A 23,631-nucleotide genomic window follows, 5' to 3' on the forward strand; every position below is an offset into this window, starting at 1 on the left:
AAGTTACTTTTAAGGAACCTCAAAGTACTTACCTGACCCATAAGGTTATTACGGCGAGCATATTCGGTAGCTGACCATAAGGTCCAAGTTACTTTTAAGGAACCTCAAAGTACTTACCTGACCCATAAGGTTATTACGGCGAGCATATTCGGTAGCTGACCATAAGGTCCAAGTTACTTTTAAGGAACCTCAAAGTACTTACCTGACCCATAAGGTTATTACGGCGAGCATATTCGGTAGCTGACCATAAGGTCCAAGTTACTTTTAAGGAACCTCAAAGTACTTACCTGACCCATAAGGTTATTACGGCGAGCATATTCGGTAGCTGACCATAAGGTCCAAGTTACTTTTAAGGAACCTCAAAGTACTTACCTGACCCATAAGGTTATTACGGCGAGCATATTCGGTAGCTGACCATAAGGTCCAAGTTACTTTTAAGGAACCTCAAAGTACTTACCTGACCCATAAGGTTATTACGGCGAGCATATTCGGTAGCTGACCATAAGGTCCAAGTTACTTTTAAGGAACCTCAAAGTACTTACCTGACCCATAAGGTTATTACGGCGAGCATATTCGGTAGCTGACCATAAGGTCCAAGTTACTTTTAAGGAACCTCAAAGTACTTACCTGACCCATAAGGTTATTACGGCGAGCATATTCGGTAGCTGACCATAAGGTCCAAGTTACTTTTAAGGAACCTCAAAGTACTTACCTGACCCATAAGGTTATTACGGCGAGCATATTCGGTAGCTGACCATAAGGTCCAAGTTACTTTTAAGGAACCTCAAAGTACTTACCTGACCCATAAGGTTATTACGGCGAGCATATTCGGTAGCTGACCATAAGGTCCAAGTTACTTTTAAGGAACCTCAAAGTACTTACCTGACCCATAAGGTTATTACGGCGAGCATATTCGGTAGCTGACCATAAGGTCCAAGTTACTTTTAAGGAACCTCAAAGTACTTACCTGACCCATAAGGTTATTACGGCGAGCATATTCGGTAGCTGACCATAAGGTCCAAGTTACTTTTAAGGAACCTCAAAGTACTTACCTGACCCATAAGGTTATTACGGCGAGGTAGTAGCCTACTGCTGGAGTAAAGGGACTTTTCAGTCCTATGCGAGCAGTATAAATAAGCACTATTATTATTACTTTATTCGTCGTACAACTCGCACACAAAACACCACTCTGGGGCTTACGTGTAGGGGCTAGACAGCCCTAAAGGATGAGTTAAGATTCTACGAATCTCCTTTATTTGTGGTGAACATGTTGCTCCAAAAGATAGTTCCCAAAAAAAGAAGAAAAATAGTCGCATTTTTGTATGCGATTGCTTTTAAAACCATGGTAATGTGATTACTTGCGAAGTAGAATGTCCTGGGTTAGATTTCCAGAGTCGACAAAAAAATTGCACTCGTATTTCGATCGCTAACATTTCAACAGGTTACCTTCTGGTGTTCTTGTGTTAACCCAGCACCTAAATGGGAAGTATTGTGCCTCATATTGCCCATCTGATGAACATACTACGGGCATGCTAGGACACAGACCACACGAGTCTTATGTAGCAGTTGTTTATTGTTACGAAATAAAACCGGCGATGAAAGAAAAACACTGAGGTCTACAGCGACACTGCAATGAACTCTGTACTAGTTTGCTTCCTCATTAGACTCACACTGTCGAGTAGTTGCTGGGTATCGCGCAATGCTTTAGCGTGTAGAGTTGTCATGTAGTGAGTAATGTGATGTTCTGATTCTGCCAAGGTGCCCATATTCTGGTGAGTGGTCAACTGTTGAACCTCGTCCAATAGGACGGTTTTGATTTCCAAGTTCTGAAATAAAAAGAAGAAAAAAAAAACTCCATTTTTGTTTTGGGAAAGTCGGGTGATGTTCACACCAGATTTTCATACTTACCGTCTATCTGCCTGTAGTTGGTAGTTCTCAGCGGTTTGGAATCTGCCCTGGTGTTGTGCTATGTATGCGTGTTTCATTATATCGTCCGGTAGAGCGCGTAACGATTTGATGAGCTGCAGACCCGCATAGTCTTGGCAATTGACCAGGGCTTGTTCGACATGGTAGAATCTTTCCTTCTTCTGAGATACTCCTGGAATAAATAAATGATATGTTCCTTTTAGATAGGTTTAGACTTTGGCTAGAGTATTCCTCATAGGAATATTCCTTCCAAATTATGGTTTTCTAAGATCTCGCTTTTTTAATTTCCTTATCCTATGGGAAGAACAGATGTCATCAAGTGAAATTTTTATAATCATAAATATTTTCTTACCTGATAGGAAGCTGGCTTGTCCCGCCACATACGGACACAGAACGAAACTATGCCGCGATGCAATGACAGCATACTGTCCATTCATGTGGACATAGGCCGCGTCCAGAGGTACCAGCCGTGTGTCCACATTAGTGGACAGGCCCGTGCACAGAGACAATTTGGCTTGATCGATTTCGGGACGATAAGACCATAGCAGTTACAGTTCCCTCTGTCAAACTTCTTAAAGAAAAAAAAAAGTTTCCAAAAGAGAACCGGTTCCATTTCCAAAAGTTTCTCGAAAGGAAAATACATCTAATCTTACCTCACTGATGGCTTCGAGTTTCATAAAGGCTTTAGACGCCGTACCAAAGGCTCGGGACTTGATAGCAGCTAATGCTATAATACTGTAGATTTGTTCTGAAGACAAGATATCTTCAAATTGACGTAGTGTTAGACCAGAGCTGAGGGCCCACTCAGGCTTGTCTGAAATAGAATGGAAGAGTTCAAGTGGTAGCGACAGTTCCAATGTTATAAAGAAAATCCTCAGTTTGATTTAAAAAAAAAAAAAATGCACTAGGTCCCGAATGATCTCTGAAGCAACATTGTGCGTGATTGGTACATCGAAGAATGACCGAAATATAAGTTACAGCTGGTTATTTCGGGGTGCACTCAGCCTTAAGAGGACAACAAACAAGATGACAACAAACTTTAAGAGAAAATCTATAAAAAAAAGGTTTGTACCTCGACACCACTTTTGCATTACTTCAGGTTGCATTCTTTTACATTCATGCCTATCCAGAAACGAAAAAGTTTGATCAGAAACTTTCCATTATTCTTACCGTTTTTATTATTATTGGATACTAGGTATACTAGGATACATATCTAGTTACACAGGGATAATAGGATACATACCTAGTATATTTCGGGGAATAATAGTGCATATTTATAGAGGACAAGATGACAACAAAATTCAAGAGAAAATCTATAAAAAAAAAGGATTGTACCTCGACACCACTTTTGCATTACTTCAGGTTGCATTCTTTTACATCCATGCCTATCCAGAAACGAAAAAGTTTGATCAGAAACTTTCCAACCCGGCCAGGATTCGAACCCAGCATTTCCAGATTAAGAGTCAGTGCTCTTAATCAGTCGGCCACAGAGGTGGGCATATAAATAATAAATTTCTTTATTTAAACTTAAGTTGTAAGCATACATATTTCTGGACATGGTCTTCACTTGACTGGAGTGGATTATGGACTGTCCCCTATCTAATAGACGTTAATAAACAAGACTAAAGATAAAAGGACAGACGAGTTTATATATTTCGACCACTACTATGGCCATCATCACGTCCAGAAATATGTATGATATTGTACTTGACCATTATCTCAAACTAAACAAAATTAAGTTGTATGATTAGGCACAAAAATATACATTAAGATACAACTTACCCATGAGTAACTGCCTCTGTGCCAACATACAGAAGTGATACTAGAAGAAAGCCAGCCGTTCCGAGAACGAACATTATCCCATCAGGATATTTAATAAGTTTACGTGTGGTTGTTGAGTACTGAAAGTAAAATAGGCCACTTAAAATTGTCACTTTACATTCTGAAACAAGATAGATAGGAATTTAGCTAAGAAGAACAACTTACCATTGACATTTCTCAGCATATTTATCGCCAATATTCTGGAATATAGCGTTAGTGTCAGCATCCGAAGCACCTCTACCTATCTTGAGTAGATTGAGTACTTTCACATAGTCTTCTGTCTTCTCTCGCATTGCAATCGCCAAGTCTCTACAACACACAATGATGGGAGGGAGAAATGTTTTAGGTATGATGAAGGCTTGTCACAAAAGTCGTTCGCAGGCTGTCTACTAAAATGACAAATTTGGGTCTCGAGAACGGTAAGAGCTAGAGACTTGAAATTTGGTAAGCAGCCGTCAAATATGACAAGAATACAACACGAAACTTGTGGTGGTCCATTCTTTCCTGTGACATTGTTCACGTGCATACATTAGCTGAGATCGGTGCAACGGTTGGCGGTATTTTTACCCTTCACGCGGAATCGAATGGTGAAACTTTTAGAACTGTCCGACTTAATGTAATAGAAAGTCGTGTGATGTTCACACCAGATTTTTTGACTTAGAGGGCTTCGGGTAAAGAAACTGAATTTACTGATTAGCTAGCCTTGTTAGTTTGGAGTGTAGGGCGTCTGCCTTGTGAGGGCTGTGTGGCGGGTTTGATTCCCGATCGTGGCGAATTTTACAGCATAAAGTTCGTTCTCGGAACGACTGGCTTTCTCCTATGCTTCTCTCGTCCGTTTCGGGACGAGATAGGTATAGGGAACTATACCTATCTCAGGGAATTATACCTATCTCAAACCTTTTAAAACACATGACCTTGCTGCTTAGGCCAGCCACTCACTATCCGGTAGACCCGACAGGTACACATAATCAGGTCCACCTGATACCCGATAGTGAGTCGCTGGCCTTAGAGTGTAGTGGCGGGTTTGATTCCCGATCGTGGCGAATTTTACAGCATAAAGTTCGTTCTCGGAACGACTGGCTTTCTCCTATGCTTCTCTCGTCGGTTTCGGGACGATATTTGCTATAGGTCCCTATATCGAACCTTTTAAAACACATGACCTTGCTGCTTAGGCCAGCCACTCATTATCCGGTAGACCCGCCAGGTACACCTAATCAGGTCCACCTGTCAGGTTTACCTGATACCCGATAGTGAGTCGCTGGCCTTAGAGTGTAAAAAAAAAACTAGTTACCTCAAACATAAGTCGAGCTGCATTAAACCGCTTCTCCGTAGCTTTGAACAGTTGTACTACTTCCAATCTTAATCCTTGCTCTAGTAAACTCTGAGTGTATTGTTCCAGCAGTTTACCCACCTGATAAGATAAATAAAACTTGCATTACTTCTATATTAGACTCGTGTGGTCTGTGTCGTAGCATGCCCATACCGCAGTGTCATCAGATGGACAAGAAAAGGCACAATACTTCTCGTTCAGAAGCTGGGTCAACACGAGAATATCAGAACCAACATGTCACACAAGAGTATGTTTTCAAAAGATTTTACCCCAGAACCCTTTTCTCATTACTTCATGGCCGATTCTTTTTTTTTTCTTCGGGGGCACGGTTACTTTGAACAGTTGTACTACTTCCAATCTTAATCCTTGCTCTAGTAAACTCTGAGTGTATTGTTCCAGCAGTTTACCCACCTGATAAGAAACAAATAAAACTTCTATTACTTCTATATTAGACTCGTGTGGTCTGTGTCGTAGCATGTCCATACCGCAGTGTCATCAGATGGACAAGAAAAGGCACAATACTTCTCAATCAGAAGCTGGGTCAACACGAGAATATCAGAACCAACATGTCACACAAGAGTATCTTTGCAAAAGATTTTACCCCAGAACCCTTTTCTCATTACGTCATGGCCGATTCTTTTCTATCCAGCTTATCCGGGGAAGGAAAAGTTAGGTCAGAAAATTTCCGGGCCGGGCTCCGAACCCAGCACTTCTGTATTGAGAGTCAGTGCTCACGTGACCATAAGGTCCAGGTCACTTTTAAGGAACCTCAAAGTACTTACCTGACCCATAAGGTTATTACGGCGAGCATATTCGACTTCTATATTAGACTCGTGTGGTCTGTGTCGTAGCATGCCCATACCGCAGTGTCATCAGATGGACAAGAAAAGGCACAATACTTCTCATTCAGAAGCTGGGTCAACACGAGAATATCAGAACTAACATGTCACACAAGAGTATCTTTGCAAAAGATTTTACCCCAGAACCGTTTTCTCATTACTTCATGGCCGATTCTTTTCTATCCAGCCTATCCGGGGAAGGAAAAGTTAGGTCAGAAAATTTCCGGGCCGGGCTTCGAACCCAGCACTTCCGTATTGAGAGTCAGTACTCACGTGACCATAAGGTCCAAGTCACTTTTAAGGAACCTCAAAGTACTTACCTGACCCATAAGGTTATTACGGCGAGCGTATTCGGTTGCTATGTCCCATTGATTGAGACGAACACACGCCTCTACAGCCAGGGAACCTAAACCGGCCTGAAATCACAACACACTTGTGTTAAGTAACATTGAGCCTGGCATGTATGTATCTCATCTGGGTCATTTTTAAGTAAAACAGAATTATGTCCCATTGATTGAGACGAACACACGCCTCTACAGCCAGGGAACCTAAACCGGCCTGAAATCACAACACACTTGTGTTAAGTAACACACTTGTGTTAAGTAACACACTTGTGTTAAGTAACACACTTGTGTTAAGTAACATTGAGCCTGGCATGTATGTATCTCATCTGGGTCATTTTTAAGTAAAACAGAATTAGCATATTCGGTAGCTGACCATAAGGTCCAAGTTACTTTTAAGGAACCTCAAAGTACTTACCTGACCCATAAGGTTATTACGGCGAGCGTATTCGGTTGCTATGTCCCATTGATTGAGACGAACACACGCCTCTACAGCCAGGGAACCTAAACCGGCCTGAAATCACAACACACTTGTGTTAAGTAACACTGAGCCTGGCATGTATGTATCTCATCTGGGTTATTTTTAAGTAAAACAGAATTTTTGGCATTTCATGTTGTTTAGAAATCGGTGTGATGGTCTCTAGCCACATTAACTTGGCTTGTCCTGAACCACAGTCAACCATTGTGAGGACTTGTGCTTGTTCTTTAAAAGCAGAGAGAACCCTTTGAAGAACTGTCAGCTAGCTAGGAGGCTGGTTAGGGTTAGCTGTTCTTCTCTCTGTTTAGAGTTCCTAAGGGCTCAAAAATTTAAAGGGACAACCCTTTAATTTATGAGTCCTTTTTTTTTAAATTAAACCCTTGTTTATTGTCCTGAACCACAGTCAACCATTGTGAGGACTTGTGCTTGTTCTTTAAAAGCAGAGAGAACCCTTTGAAGAACTGTCAGCTAGCTATGCTGGTGAGGGTTAGCTGTTCTTCTCTCTGTTTAGAGTCCCTAAGGGCTCAAAAATTTAAAGGGACAACCCTTTAATTTATGAGTCCTTTTTTTTTAAATAAACCCTTGTTTGGTCCTGAACCACAGTCAACCATTGTGAGGACTTGTGCTTGTTCTTTAAAAGCAGAGAGAACCCTTTGAAGAACTGTCAGCTAGCTAGGCTGGTTAGGGTTAGCTGTTCTTCTCTCTGTTTAGAGTCCCTGAGGGCTCAAAAATTTAAAGGGACAACCTTTTAATTTATGAGTCCTTTTTTAAAAAATTAAACCCTTGTTTAATTTGAAATTAAATAAATACCTTATCAAATACATAGACTGCCTGTTCACACAGCCCATACTTGACAAATATCTCTCCCATAGGTTTGAGGAGTGGACTACTGTCGGGCAGTTTTCTGGCGCAAGATTCCAGCGCTTCAAAGTCGCCCAGTTCTGTATAGACAGAGATGAGCTTCTCATAGCAGTGACATTTCTCGTAGTACTCCCTCGCCTGAGACCTGTGGGAAGACGGAAGAATTATTTTCATCATTATTCTATTGAAAAAAGAAGGTTTCATAGAGGGAACTGTAACAACAGAGGTCCACACCCAGTTCTGTATAGACAGAGATGAGCTTCTCATAGCAGTGACATTTCTCGTAGTACTCCCTCGCCTGAGACCTGTGGGAAGACGGACAAATTATTTTCATAATTATTCTATTGAAAAAAGGAGGTTTCATAGAGGGAACTGTAACAACAGAGGTCCACAAATAGATCAGTTGCGTTAATAGCTAATATAAATGAAAAGTATAATATAAACGTGCAAACTAGAGATAAAAAGTAAAAAATGAATTCAGATTGTACGAGTTGCGGGAAAAAAAATCAAAATTTCGAATTTCCCGCCAACTATACACGCTTAAAGGCCGACAATGGCCTAGCTCAGCCCAGTACATAAACACACCGTTACCTAAGGATATGATGTTTACCCTGGAGTGAAAATGATTGAAATCTACTTTTGAAATAAATAATTAAACAATGAATAAATAAAATTAGAACACATTTTATTGAGTAACAAACATAAAAAAAAATAAGTCTAAACTTTGGAAAATGAGTGCCTACAAATTTACTACGTAAATATACTTGAGTAATACAATATTTGCAAAGAAATTAAGAGAAAAATTCAATAAATATAATTCGAACAATAAGTGTAGAAATTATTTATTAATCAAATAGGTCTTAAATATTAAATTCAAACGACAAAATGGTTAATTTTCAAATTAAAATTTAGCAAAAAAAATTGCGAGAGGTTTTTTCAAGCTTACCTACCAGACCTGTCTAGCATGAAGGTTGTGAAAAAATGTGCACTTTTTTTTCTTCAGATTTTATTTGATGGTTAGGAAAAATGGGTGCCAATAGGTATAGTTACTAGAATTGTCAGGTAAAATATTATTCACGTGCAGAAGTTGCCAATCTGAATACCACCAAAATAAAATGAATTTACTTTTGTTTATTTTGAACATGAATTTATAATTTAAACGTTCTTTTCTTCGTCTGTAATATTTAATTATAATAAAATAAACTTATCTTCAATTTGTATTGTTGTAATCACTTTGCTGTTCTTATTTCCTTATCTTTTATTTACTTCTCTAGGTACCCTAGCTCTATGGGAACAGTGGTCAGTTTCCCAAAAGGAAAATACACCTAATGGTGGGTCAATGCAACGTGCAATGCAATGAAATTCGTTAGTTTGGACGTGTTTGAGAAAGTTGCAGCAAAGTTTTTTACATTGCAGCAAACGTTTGTGGGTATCCGAGAGGTTGGCGGTTTTCTGGCGAATGTCTTTGATGTTTTTTGAACATTGCAGCAAACGTTTGTGGGTATCCGAGAGGTTGGCGGTTTTCTGGCGAATGTCTTTCATGTGCGTTGCACTAGTTTGGACGTGTTTGCAAATGCAAATGATGTACCTACTATAGGCGATTACTAGTTGAGTATCGGTACAAAAATTCTCAGATACATGAAAAACGTTCGCATTCGTCAGATTTGATTTTACGTGCAACGTGCAATGCAAATGCTTTGCACGTTGCATTGCACAAGTCTGGACCCACACTAAGGTTGTCATTTCGGAAAAGCGTGCAACGTTACGTGCAACGTGCAATGCAAATGCTTTGCACGTTGCATTGCACAAGTCTGGACCCACACTAAGGTTGTCATTTCGGAGGCACACTAAGGTTGTGTGCGTTGCACTAGTTTGGACGTGTTTGCAAAGCATCGTGCAATGCAATGCAAATGATGTACCTACTATAGGCGATTACTAGTTGAGTTAGTTGAGTATCGGTACAAAAATTCTCGGATACATGAAAAACGTTCGCATTCATCAGATTTGATTTTACGTGCAACGTGCAATGCAAATGCTTTGCACGTTGCTTTGCACGTTGCTTTGCACGTTGCTTTGCACGTTGCATTGCACAAGTCTGGACCCACACTAAGGTTGTCATTTCGGAAAAGCCTTTTAGTAGGATGTTATTACTTAACTACTAGAATAACACAGAGGACATACTATGAGTTTGGTATGTAACATATGTTTACACACATTACACCTCCAAGCAAGCAGTGACATTTCTCGTAGTACTCCCTCGCCTGAGACCTGTGGGAAGACGGACGAATTATTTTCATTATTATTCTATTGAAAAAAGGTTTCATAGAGGGAACTGTAACAACAGAGGTCCACTAATAGATCAGTTGCGCTTACTTGGGTGATGTTTCAAAGTCATAGAGGAGGAAAAATAAGGACCAACGGAATTTTTCTTTTTCTTCTACGACTTCTAGATCCCGAGATAAATCGATTTTTCGGAAAAGCCTTTTAGTAGATTGTTATTACTTAACTACTAGAATAACACAGAGGACATAGCATGAGTTTGGTATGTAACATATGTTTACACACATTACACCTCCAAGCGTTGACTAGATTGAGGATGGGTCTGCCTGTTGCAACACACACCACCCAGGCAGTGTTGCAGTTGAAACACCTCTGACTCCTGCCAAACGAAACAGACAATTCTTGATAGCATAAGGTACAAGGCAGTGCAATAGTTGAGTGGAAGAGCTCCTCCGGGGGAATCCTGCTATTTAAAATAATATTTTCTTTTTCTTCTACGACTTCTAGATCCCGAGATAAATCGATTTAAAAAATGCCGGTAAATCGTGAACTTTGACGTAGGCGAAGACGTCACATCAAATGTCCCGAGCAAAGCTCCCTCGCAGGCAACGTATTAATCTGTTTGTGCGCATACGTTTCTGCGCAGTTCTTTCTGCTCCTCCGCTAGCGCACTTGCATAGTGGCGCTACCTAACGGACAAAAAAACAACTGCGTAAAGTCTGACGTCACACATATTTGAACTCCTTTCATTAGAACGGAAAATAAAATTTGAATTTTCGACCTTTTACAGTTATTTTTTCGGAGTTTTGACCTCAGATTTGGATTTCTCCCAACTTTTTACATAGGAATCGACCATTTATTTATAATTTTTACCCATTTGCAACTGCTCCATTGAAGAAAGGAGGACAAGATTTTTTTTTTTAGATTTGACAGAGGGGAACTGTAACTGCCAAGGCCTTATCGTCCAGAAATTGAAGTGAGAAGGAGGACAGGATAGAAGAAAGCCAGCCGTTCCGAGAACGAATTATCCATCAGGATATTTAATAAGTTTACTTGTGGTTGTTGAGTAGGTACTGAAAGTAAGATGGGCCACTTGAAATTGTCACTTTACATTCTGAAACAAGATGGACAGGAATTTAGCTAAGAAGTATAACTTACCATTGACATTTCTCAGCATATTTATCGCCAATATTCTGAAATATAGCGTTAGTGTCAGCATCCGAAGCACCTCTACCTATCTTAAGTAGATTGAGTACTTTCACATAGTCTTCTGTCTTCTCTCGCATTGCAATTGCCAAGTCTCTACAACACACAATAATGGGAGGGAGAAATGTTTTAGGTATGATGAAGGCTTGTCACAAATGTCGTTCGCAGGCTGTCTACTAAAATGACAAATTTGGGTCTCGAGAACGGTAAGAGCTAGAGACTTGAAATTTGGTAAGCAGCCGTCAAATATGACAAGAATACAACACGAAACTTGTGGTGGTCCATTCTTTCCTGTGACATTGTTCACGTGCATACATTAGCTGAAATCGGTGCAACGGTTGGCGGTTTTTTTACCGCTTTTTGGCGGTTTTCGAAGTTACGGTAGAAGAACAACAGGTTTCATTCAATAGGATAGGGAAAGTCGGGTGATGTTCACACCAGATTTTCATACTTACCGTCTATCTGCCTGTAGTTGGTAGTTCTCAGCGGTTTGGAATCTGCCCTGGTGTTGTGCTATGTATGCGTGTTTCATTATATCGTCCGGTAGAGCGCGTAACGATTTGATGAGCTGTAGACCCGCGTAGTCTTGGCAATTGACCAGGGCTTGTTCAGCGTGATTGAGGGAGAGAAGGTCCAGGGATTTGTCAGCGAGTAGTTTCCACAGACGGGGATGAGGGTGGGCTTCGACAAATTGGAATGCTTCGTTCAGTCCCACCTGTGAACAAATGTAATAATGCTTAATAATAGTGCTTATTTATACTGTTCGCATAGGACTGAAAAGTCCCTTTACTCCAGCAGTAGGCTACTACTATTATTGTCTTCTCAAATTATATTGAGGATAAAATTCCATACCTTGGCTGGGATTGAACCCACGCCCTCCTGTTTACCAGGCGAGCGTCTTGACCACTACACCACCGAGGCAGGTAAGATCTTTGACTTACTTTATTTGTCGTACAACTCGCACACTAAAGACTGAGGCTTAGGTGTAGGGGCTAGACAGCCCTAAATGATGGGTTAAGCTTCTACGAATCTCCTTTATTTGTGGTGAACATGTTGTTCCAAAAGATAGTTCCCAAAAAAGAAGAAAATAGACCACTGAGTACCTGAGTTTGTATGCGATTGCTTTTAAAACCATGGTAATGTGATTACTTGCGAAGTAGAATGTCCTGGGTTAGATTTCCAGAGTCGACAAAAAAAATTTGCACTCGTATTTCGATCGCAAACATTTCAACGGGTTACCTTCTGGTGTTCTTGTGTTAACCCAGCACCTAAATGGGAAGTATTGTGCCTCATACTGCCCATCTGATGAACATACTACGGGGTGGGCATGCTACGACACAGACCACACGACTCTTATGTAGCAGTTGTTTATTGTTACGAAATAAAACCGGCGACGAAAGAAAACCACTGTTTGAGGTCTACAGCGACACTGCAATGAACTCTGTACTAGTTTGCTCCCTCATTACACTCACACTGTCGAGTAGTTGCTGGGTATCGCGCAATGCTTTAGCGTGTAGAGTTGTCATGTAGTGAGTAATGTGATGTTCTGATTCTGCCAAGGTGCCCATGTTTTGGTGAGCGGTCAACTGTTGAACCTCGTCCAATAGGACGGTTTTGATTTCCAAGTTCTGAAATAAAAAGAAGAAAAAAAAAAAAAACTCCATTTTTGTTTTCCGTTCCAAGAACGAACCTTATCTGTTTAGAATAAAGTTCACGAACCCATTCTTCTTCTTTTTCTTCGCCTTTACTTAAATGTGTTCAGGGACGTGCTCGGCGTTTTTCGTCAGCCTCTCAATCAGCCCATTCAGCCCTAGGGTGATTGCTTTGAGCTGACATTTGGTTTTGGCTACAGAAATTACAAATGGATACACTTCGCACTCAACCTTTGACATTTCTTTAGCAAAAGAAATTTGGTATCCTCCCTGTTTGAATTCCCCCAGCCAGACTTAAGCTGGTCTACTCCCTGTTTAAGGTCCCCCAGCTAGACCCCAGATAGAAATGTTAAAATAAAGTCTGCCCCCGGGCGGGAATCAAACCCAATACTTACCTCTCCCTGTGATGAGAAGAACTGGACCACATTGGACTGTTTGGTATCACCCTGTAGTTTGGTAGTTCCGGCCACCGCCACTATGGTACCGTCTTCATTCCATTCGCAACACCCTATACGCATATTTACATTGACTACTATCGGCTTGTCATCTGTGTAGCTACGCATGAATTGTATACATCCCGATGTAAATGCTAACACGAGAGGCCTCTGCTGTGACCGTGCTACTGAATCAATATTACCTGAGGGGAAGTACATATAGATATCATTGGAACAGCACATATCAATAAGTGCACTGTGGAATGAAGTAACATTATAATAAGAACACAGAGCGATAATGTTGGGAACTGACTTCACATGGCACTGTGGAATGAGGTGAGGAGCAAAAGACTACTCGATTGTCCTCACGAGGCTGAGTGCACCCCGAGCTCTAAGGACAGAGTCGAAAAAACTTCGACCCAGCCGGGAATCGAAAGCAGGTCCTGCGGCGCGGCATGCAATACAACCATGAGTTTCTTTTGTTTTTTTTTTTTTTTTTTTTAAACTCTGTATTCCCGTATTGTTACCTCTGTTACCCACTCGCCCACGGAGGTCAGTACAATACTCACAGTATTGGTAACAGTATCCCAGAACAAGAGTCCTTGGTTCGACGAAAACACGAGCGTATCACCAAAGTAGGTCCAGAGGTAGTAGGGGTTTTTTTTTTTTTTTTTTTTTTTTTTTTTTTTCAAAAACTCTATATTCCCAAATTGTTACCTCTGTTACCCACTCGCCCACGGAGGTAAGTACAATACTCACAGTATTGTTGACAGTATCCCAAAACAAGAGTCCTTGGTTCGACGAAAACACGAGCGTATCACCAAAGTAGGTCCAGAGGTAGTAGGGACGAATGTTGGCGAAGTAGATGAAGGAATCTATGGAGAGAGCAATGCGCAACGAACCCGGGCCCCAGGCACAGGAGGACAGCTCGGAACCGGGGAGCTTTAGACTCCGGATGTGCTGAAATTCGAGGAAACAAATGATTTTTTGGAGAGAGATAGAGAGAGAGCTTTGGTACTGTGTCAAAAGCCGTGAAATATGATTCCTTTTTTCCAAGGGGTTAAATATATCACTCCCACCTTCTTTTGATTTTTTTGAGAGAGAGAGAGAGAGAGAGAGAGAGAGAGAGAGAGAGAGAGAGAGAGAGCTTAGAGTAATACAGCTTTAGCTTCTGTTAAGTCCCGAGCCTTTGGTACTGTGTCAAAAGCCGTGAAATATGATTCCTTTTTTCCAAGGTGTTAAATATATCACTCCCACCTTCTTTTTCAAAGAGTTTTGATAAGGGGAACTGTAACCGTTAAGGTGTTATCATCCCGAAAGCGAAGAGAGAAGGACAAGATAGGAGAAATCTAACCGTTCCAAGAGGTGTTATCATCCCGAAAGCGAAGAGAGAAGGACAAGATAGGAGAAATCTAACCGTTCCAAGAACGAACCTTATCTGTTTAGAATAAAATTCACGAACCCATTCTTCTTCTTTTTCTTCGCCTTTACTTAAATGTGTTCAGAGACGTGCTCGGCGTTTTTCGTCAGCCTCTCAATCAGCCCTAGGGTGATTGCTTTGGAAATTGAGCTGACATTTGGTTTTGGCTACAGAAATTACAACTGGATACCCTTCGCACTCAACCTTTGACATTTCTTTAGCAAAAGAAATTTGGTATCCTCCCTGTTTGAAGTCCCCCAGCCAGACTTAAGCTGGTCTACTCCCTGTTTAAGGTCCCCCACTTCCCCCAGCTAGACCCCAGTTAGAAATGTTAAAATAAAGTCTGCCCCCGGGCGGGAATCGAACCCAATACTTACCTCTCCCTGTGATGAGAAGAACTGCACCACATTGGACTGTTTGGTGTCACCCTGTAGTTTGGTAGTACCGGCCACCGCCACTATGGTACCATCTTCATTCCATTCGCAACACCCTATACGCATATTTACATTGACTACTATCGGCTTGTCATCTGTGTAGCTCCGCATGATACAGAAATTACAACTGGATACCCTTCGCACTCAACCTTTGACATTTCTTTAGCAAAAGAAATTTGGTATCCTCCCTGTTTAAAGTCCCCCAGCCAGACTTAAGCTGGTCTACTCCCTGTTCAAGGTCCCCCAGCTAGACCCCAGTTAGAAATGTTAAAATAAAGTCTGCCCCCAGGCGGGAACCCAATACTTACCTCTCCCTGTGATGAGAAGAACTGCACCACATTGGACTGTTTGGTATCACCCTGTAGTTTGGTAGTTCCGGCCACCGCCACTATGCTGCCACACGTGATTTTTCCGGAAAAAATCATTGCTCTTTATAGAGGCTCGATTTTGCTGTTTAACCAGGTTTTTGGGTCAAAAATGAAGGGACGATTTTTTTCCTCTTTATCCGAGTCCTCTTTATCCAGGTTCGACTGTATAAGATTCGTTCTTGGAAAGGCTGGTTTTCTTATAATATTCTATCTTTATTCCCTCTTAGATTTCGGGACGATAAGACCTCCGTTGTTACAGTTCCCTCTATCAAACCTCTTGAAAAAAAAATGTACTATGTGCCAGCCTAGTTAGGTTTGGAGGGTTGTGCGTCTGCCTTGTAGGCGCTAGGTCGCGGGTTCGATTCCCGCCCAGGGATGATCTTTATACTAAACATACAGGGTTCGTCCTTGGAACGGCTGGCTTTCTCCTATCCTGTCCTTCTCTCTTCGATTTCGGGAGTATGAGACCTCTGTTGTTGTTACAGTTCCTTCTATCAAATCTCTTTGGAAATAAATAAATAGGCACACAATGGAGCAGTTGCAAATGGGTAAAAATTATAAGTAAATGGTCGATTCCTATGTAAAAAGTTGGGAAAAATCCAAATCTGAGGTCAGAACTCCGAAAAAAATAACTGTAAAAGGTCGAAAATTCAATTTTCATTTTCCATTATAATGAAAGAGTTCAAATATGTGTGACGTCAGACCTTACGCAGTTATTTTTTTCGTCCGTTAGGTCCGTTAGGTAGCGACACTATGCAAGCGCGCTTGCGGAGGAGCAGAAAGAAATGCGCAGAAACGTATGCGCACAAACACATTGTGTTGCCTGCGAGGGAGCTTTGCTCGGGACATTTGATGTGACGTCATCGTGTACGGGAGCGTATACCGTGACGTCAAAGTTCACGATTTACCGGTATTTTTAAAATCGATTTATCTCGGGATCTAGAAGTCGTAGGAGAAAAAGAAAAATTCCCTTGGTCCTCATTTTTCCTGCTCTATGACTTTGAAACATCACCCAAGTAAGCGCAACTGATTTATTATTCTGACTTGATAGATTGAATATTAAGGTACATATATTTTATTATCTCTTCCATTCATCATCATCATTACACTAAAAGATAATTTTAAAAAATAAATTTGAATATCGTATCAGATCACAAAGAAAAATTCACAAAAAACAACCAAAATATGTGTACAGTTTTACATTAGAAATATTTACGAATTAATAAATGAAAATATTAGAGAGAAAATTAAAATCAAAAATAAATAAATTGAAATACAGTAAGCTAATAGGAATCAGTGTTTGAGCATATTTTTTTGCAGCTTGAATCACACAGTATAATGGCCACAAAGTAAACCGATCAAATTGCTAAATCCAAGAGTTAAACTTAATCAGAGTTTAAACTTACTTTGTGACCCCGAGGCCAGCCTAGTTAGCTTAGTAGGTAATGCGCCTTCCTTATAACTTACAACTCTTATAAGAGCTAGGTCGCAGGTTGGATTCCCGCTCGGGGCGAACTCATCCTAAAGAGATAAGGTTCGTTCTCAGAACGACTGGCTTTCTTAGTTGGGGAAGGGAGGGGGGGGGGGTGTGAAAAAATGAGAATATGCCCAAAGGAGGCGCCATGCAAAAAAGTTTGAGAACCACTGGAATAGAGGATTGCAGAGGTGGAGATAGGAGGGAAATACCAACCCCAAATGAATTTGGAACAAAGGCAAAGTGAAAGAAAAAGACTGCCTACCTTGTACAACATCCACACTATGATAAGTCCAGTCTCATCACTAGATGTCAATTTCTCGTACTGCTCATTCCAAATGATGGCTCGCACTTTTCCACTGTGACCTTGTAGGCTTTGGTTCATAGCTAGGTTAACATTAGCGGCGGCAACTTGTCCTGTAGATTCTTTTCCTGGAATAAAATGATCATAATTGTCAGGGAAACTGGAATTTATTACTTAAATTTAAATGATGTAAGTGTCAGTGCCATATCCAGGAATTGGCAAGAGGCAAGAGTGAAAACAGTGATGTACTGGGGGGATGGATATTCGGAGCATGAGCATGTCCTATAGTAAAGGAGAAAAATTGAACATTAAGGGGAGGGGCCTAAGCCCCCTTGCCACCCCCCCCCTAAATACAGCCCTAGATTTTTTTTCTTCTCCAGTGATAGTAAAACAGAGAGGGTTAATTTTATGAAAATAGGAAATATATGTACATGATAATTTTAGAAAGACATTTGATTTTTGCCCGGGGCAAACTTTATCCTAAAAACATAAGGTTCGTTCTAGGAACTCTTGGCTTTCTCCTGTACTGAGTTTTTTCTCTCTTCGATTTCAGAACGATAAGACTTTAATTGGTACAGTTCCCTCTATCAAACCTCTAAAAAGAGACCTTTTTTCATTTGGAAGAAATTAAAGACTTTTTTTCAAAGTTTTTAGTGTTTCATCGTCGTTTGTATCTCGTAGCTTTGAGTCTTTGTCGTAGCATGCCCATCCCGTAGTATGTCCCTCATCAGATGGGCGAATAGAGACACAATACGCATGATAGCAGCGTTACGAACAGCAAAACACCTTGTTGGAGGCCCCAAACAGAATCCCTAATCTAGCGAGTCCAGAGGCCTCAGCAAAAAGAAGACAGGCATTGGCACTGGCGGAAACATAGCTCTAATCAAGGGGACTTATGAGAATTATGCCCTTTCCTAGGAAGACTAAAAAGCATTTAATAAAAATACCCAAGTAATTTGTCCCTACAATTTTTTAACTGTATCACCTATGTCATGCTGAAAAATTTCCCACGAGAAAAACCTCATTCTTCTTCTTTTTCCCACAAGGAAGACCGAAGAACAAATTATTAATGCGCTTCGCTATTTTATTATCTCTTCCATTCATCATCATCATTACACTAAAAGATAATTTTAAAAAATAAATTTGAATATCGTATCAGATCACAAAGGAAAATTCACAAAAAACAACCAAAATATGTGTACAATTTTACATTAGAAATATTTACGAATTAATTAATGAAAATATTAGAGAGAAAATTAAAATCTGTATATGTTAAAAAAAAAAAAAAAAGATTCGTTCTCGGAAAGGCTGGTTTTCTTATAATATTCTATCTTTATTCCCTCTTAGATTTTGGAACGATAAAAAAAAAAGAAAAAAAAAAGTTAGTTGCCAGCCTAGTTAGGTTTGGAGGGTTGTGCGTCTGCCTTGTAGGCGCTAGGTCGCGGGTTCGATTCCCGCCCAGGGACGGTCTTTATACTAAACATAGAGGGACTTTAATTTCCTCCTATAGAAAGAACAGATGTCACCAAGTGAAATTTTTATAATCATAAATATTTTCTTACCTGATAGGAAGCTAGCTTGTCCCGCCACATACGGACACAGGACGAAACTATGCCGCGATGCAATGACAGCATACTGTCCATTCATGTGGACATAGGCCGCGTCCAGAGGTACAAGCCGTGTGTCCACATTAGTGGACAGGCCCGTGCACAGAGACAATTTGGCCTGGTCCGAGTCACGTGATAATACAGCACAGAGGTTAGTAACCTCCAGTTCTGAAATTCCTCCCACACTAACTGCTTGAGCCACTGAGGTTGGTTTGTTTTGTTATTTCATAAAACCTATAAATAGGTACCTAACCTACTTACTTGAATATAAAAAAAAAAATCTCAAAGTTTCAAATTCTTGTTTTGTTATTCCATAAAACCCATAGGTAAAAATAATATATCGAGGTGTTGGGTAAGGTAGGGGGGGTGTGAAAAAATGAGAATATGCCCAAAGGAGGCGCCATGCAAAAAAGTTTGAGAACCACTGGAATAGATGATTGCAGAGGTGGAGATAGGAGGGAAATACCAACACCAAATGAATTTGGAACAAAGGCAAAGTGAAAGAAGAAGACTGGCTACCTTGTACAACATCCACACTATGATAAGTCCAGTCTCATCACTAGATGTCAATTTCTCACATTATAATCGATAATGTTGGGAACTGACTTCACATGGCACTGTGGAATGAAGTAACATTATAATAAGTGCACAGAGACAATTTATAGTACAGCACAGAGGTTATTGTGAGAACACAGAGCGATAATGTTGGGAACTGGTCAATTTCTCGTACTGCTCATTCCAAATGATGGCTCGCACTTTTCCACTGTGACCTTGTAGGCTTTGGTTCATAGCTAGGTTAACATTAGCGGCGGCAACTTGACCTGTAGATTCTTTTCCTGGAATAAAATGATCCTAATTGTCAGGGAAACTGGAATTTATTACTTAAATTTGAATGATGTAAGTGTCAGTGCCATATCCAGGAATTGGCAAGAGGCAAGAGAACAGTGATGTACTGGCGGGATGGACATTCGGAGCATACCCTACAGTAAAGGAGAAAAATTGAACATTAAGGGGAGGGGCCTAAGCCCCCTTGCCACCCCCCTAAATACAGCCCTAGATTTTTTTTCTTCTCCAATGATAAGTAATATATGGTGAGCCTTTTTGTTCATACTTACCTGTGTCTAGTTTCAATACTTTGAGCAGCCCATCGTCCCCGCCCACAGCAATCCAGCCCTGATTCTGATGCCATGCTAAACAGTTCACTTTGGTGTTGTTTGGAATTGCAATCTGAAATACATAATCCAAGAGAATTCAACGAAGGAATGAAGAAGAGATCTTTGTCCGACAGTGTACCAGAGAACAGTTTTAACCATGATGATAATGAGACAAGATGTTATTTCAGTGATTGTCATGTGGGATGAATCGAATGCACACGGATTTAATCAAGTGTTCAAGGTAGGTATTACCTACAGGGGAAATACTAGGAAAGCGTTTCAGTCCATAGAAATAGAAACCTATCCGTAGTTACACAAGTATTTATGACTTACCTTTTTACTGAGATAGATGAACATCTTGGTAGGTTTCAATCAGGAGTTCGAAAAAAATGCAACTAAACCCCTAATTTTTGACGATTGTTAAAAGAAAAGAAAATAAAATGAGTACTGCTCATTCCAAATGATGGCTCGCACTTTTCCACTGTGACCTTGTAGGCTTTGGTTCATAGCTAGGTTAACATTGGCGGCGGCAACTTGTCCTGTGGATTCTTTTCCTGGAATAAAATGATCATAATTGTCACGGAAACTGGAATTTATTATTTCCACTGTGACCTTGTAGGCTTTGGTTCATAGCTAGGTTAACATTAGCGGTGGCAACTTGTCCTGTAGATTCCTTTCCTGGAATAAAATGATCATAATTGTCAGGGAAACTGGAATTTATTACTTAAATTTGAATGATGCAAGTGTCAGTGCCATATCCAGGAATTGGCATGAGGCAAGAGTGAAAACAGTGATGTACTGGAGGGATGGATATTTGGAGCATGCCCTACAGTAAAAGAGAAAAATTGAACATTAGGGGGAGGGGTCTAAGCCCCCTTGCCCCCCCCTCCCTAAATACAGCCCTAGATTTTTTTCTTCTCCAGTGATAATAATATATGGTGAGCCTTTTTGTTCATACTTACCTGTGTCTAGTTTCAATACTTTGAGCAGTCCATCATCCCCACCCACAGCAATCCATCCCTGATTCTGATGCCATGCTAAACAGTTCACTTTGGTGTTGTTCGGAATTGCAATCTGAAATACATAATCCGAGAGAATTCAATGAAGGAATGAAGAAGAGATCTTTGTCCAACAGTGTACCAGAGAATAGTTTTAACCATGATGATAATGAGACAAGATGTTATTTTCAGTGATTGTCATGTGGGATGAACCAAATGCACACAGATTTAATCAAGTGTTCAAGGTAGGTATTACCTACAGGGGAAATACTAGGAAAGCGTTTCAGTCCGTAGAAACCTATCTGTAGTTACACAAGTATTTATAACTTACCTTTTTACTGAGATAGATGAACATCTTGGTAGGTTTCAATCAGGAGTTCGAAAAAAATGCACAAAGGTGGTAACTAAACCCCTAATTTTTGACCATTGTTAAAAGGAAAGAGGAAAATTGGATAATTTACACCTTTTTCACAACTTTTTCTTTTTTTGTCGCAAAAAAAATTGATGAAAATTTGAACTTTTTCAAAAAAGCGCGCTGTTCAATAGTTACCATGGCAACGAGGTAACAAACAAATCTGAGCTTTCCTATTGGCTGAAAATTTTCAAGGTCCTCTGTTCTCCGGCACTGAAAAAGCCGCGTTCACGTGTCATGTTTGAAATGTAATGCGTGTTGCGTTGAATACAAATTTCACGGCTGTCTTTGGTAGTTCAAAAATTCCTAATCAGGGACGATAGCGCATGGAATTAACTCATTCTCTAAGATCACCGAAGTTCAACAACGTTATGCATGGTTGATATCTGGATGGGTGACCAGCTGGACAATCTCAAGCTGGCATTTCCCAGCAGGTAGTGAGGAAGCAGGGAGCTTTCTCAGATCGTGGTCCTTGTCTTTCATGCTTAGGTAAGGTACGCAACCAGTTTGGCCTTCAGTGTAGCGCGTCTCCTTTGTAAGCGTCCTAAACATATATGAAATAAAGAGATGTATATGTTAAAAAAAAAAAAAAAAAATTTCGTTCTCGGAAAGGCCTGGGTTTTCTTATAATATTCTAATCTTTATCCCTCTTAATTTTGGAACGATAACAAAAAAAGCAAAAAAAAAGTTAGTTTGCCCAGCCTAGTTAGGTTTGGAGGGTTGTGCGTCTGGCCTTGTCGGCGCGCTCAGGTCGCGGGTTCGATTCCCGCCCAGGGACGGTCTTTATACTGAAACATAGAGGGACGATCTTTATACACAAGGCATACAGAGGTTCGTCAGAACACGTATGCGAACGGCTGGCCTTTCTCCGCTATCCTCGTTCTTCTCTCTTCGAAATTGTTCGGGAGTATGCCGTTGACGTCAAAGTTCACGATTTACCGGTATTTTTTAAATCGATTTATCTCGGGATCTAGAAGTCGTAGGAGAAAAAGAAAAATTCCGTTGGTCCTCATTTTTCCTGCTCTATGACTTTGAAACATCACCCAAGTAAGCGCAACTGATTTATTATTCTGACTTCATAGATTGAATATTAAGGTACATATATTTTATTATCTCTTCCATTCATCATCATCATTACACTACAAGATAATTTTAAAAAATAAATTTGAATATCGTATCAGATCACAAAGAAAAATTCACAAAAAACAACCAAAATATGTGTACAATTTTACATTAGAAATATTTACGAATTAATGAATGAAAATATTAGAGAGAGAATTAAAATCAAAAATAAATAAATTGAAATACAGTAAGCTAATAGGAATCAGTGTTTGAGCATATTTTTTTGCAGCTTGAATCACACAGTATAATGGCCACAAAGTAAATTACATCAAATTGCTAAATCCAAGAGTTAAACTTAATCAGAGTTTAAACTTACTTTTTGACCCCGAGGCCAGCCTAGTTAGCTTTGTAGGTAATGCGCCTTCCTTATAACTTACAACTCTTATAAGAATTGAAATACAGTAAGCTAATAGGAATCAGTGTTTGAGCATATTTTTTTGCAGCTTGAATCACACAGTATAATGGCCACAAAGTAAACCGATCAAATTGCTAAATCCAAGAGTTAAACTTAATCAGAGTTTAAACTTACTTTGTGACCCCGAGGCCAGCCTAGTTAGCTTAGTAGGTAATGCGCCTTCCTTATAACTTACAACTCTTATAAGAGCTAGGTCGCAGGTTGGATTCCCGCTCGGGGCGAACTCATCCTAAAGAGATAAGGTTCGTTCTCAGAACGACTGGCTTTCTTAGTAGGTAATGCGCCTTTCTTATAACTTATAACATATAACTTTCATAAGAACAAGGTTGCGGGTTGGATTCCCGCTCGGGGTGAAGTTTAAACAGATAAGTTTCGTTCTCAGAACGACTGGCTTTCTAAGAAGGTACCGCGCTTTCCTTATAGCTCTTTTAAGAGCTAGGTCGTGGGTTCGATTCCCGCTCGGGGCAAACTCATCCTAAACAGATAAGGTTCGTTCTCGGAACGGCTGCCTTTCTCCTATTGTGTCCTCCTTCTCTCTTCGATTTTGGGACGATAAGTTGTTACCTATACCTAGTCCCCTCCATTTTTTTTTTACTGTCTATGGCACCAATATGTGAATACCTACTGTGTGACCCAGCTCGAAACCACTCAACATAACACAAAATAACATAAATGCTAAGGAGGTACATACTTTAGAAGTCTATGTAAACATAAAAGCATCATCGTCCTTTACATGAAAGGACATTCAAATGCTA

At 40.3% G+C, this 23,631-nt stretch overlaps 2 protein-coding genes across 2 annotated transcripts; both read right to left on the reverse strand.

Moving 5' to 3' along the window:
* Positions 1–2,579: 2,579 nt before the first annotated feature.
* LOC103508686 (WD repeat-containing protein 35) lies at positions 2,580–20,339 on the reverse strand (the record flags this gene model as incomplete). Its single annotated transcript, XM_026823218.1, has 16 exons — positions 20,263–20,339; positions 19,891–20,002; positions 16,962–17,296; positions 15,381–15,415; positions 14,966–15,125; positions 13,928–14,128; positions 13,130–13,492; positions 12,555–12,710; positions 11,538–11,797; positions 11,035–11,178; positions 7,546–7,741; positions 6,676–6,771; positions 6,237–6,332; positions 5,039–5,158; positions 3,709–3,748; positions 2,580–2,740 (listed from the first exon to the last, which is right to left on the reverse strand). Coding segments are annotated over exons 1-16 (2,499 nt in total), but the record flags the coding sequence as incomplete, so codon positions are not given.
* Positions 20,340–20,349: 10 nt separating this feature from the next.
* Positions 20,350–21,407, reverse strand: LOC113467178 (WD repeat-containing protein 35-like). Its single transcript, XM_026823219.1, has 3 exons — positions 21,259–21,407; positions 20,892–21,003; positions 20,350–20,483 (listed from the first exon to the last, which is right to left on the reverse strand). The coding sequence occupies exons 1-3, from the start codon at positions 21,280–21,282 to the stop codon at positions 20,350–20,352; spliced, it is 270 nt and encodes an 89-aa protein (XP_026679020.1). The 5' UTR covers positions 21,283–21,407.
* Positions 21,408–23,631: the final 2,224 nt, after the last annotated feature.

Source organism: Diaphorina citri, unplaced genomic scaffold (assembly GCF_000475195.1).
Source record: "Diaphorina citri unplaced genomic scaffold, Diaci psyllid genome assembly version 1.1 scaffold424, whole genome shotgun sequence".
Classification (NCBI taxonomy): domain Eukaryota; kingdom Metazoa; phylum Arthropoda; class Insecta; order Hemiptera; family Psyllidae; genus Diaphorina; species Diaphorina citri.

Bases quoted from the DNA above. Each gene is read 5' to 3' on its own strand.
- LOC113467178 (XM_026823219.1), bottom strand. From the start codon at position 21,282: ATGTTCATCTATCTCAGTAAAAAG. The intron at 21,004-21,258 runs GTAAGTTATAAA...TATGTATTTCAG, and splicing joins TCATCTATCTCAGTAAAAAG to ATTGCAATTCCGAACAACAC. The intron at 20,484-20,891 runs GTAAGTATGAAC...ATTTTATTCCAG, and splicing joins AGTATTGAAACTAGACACAG to GAAAAGAATCCACAGGACAA.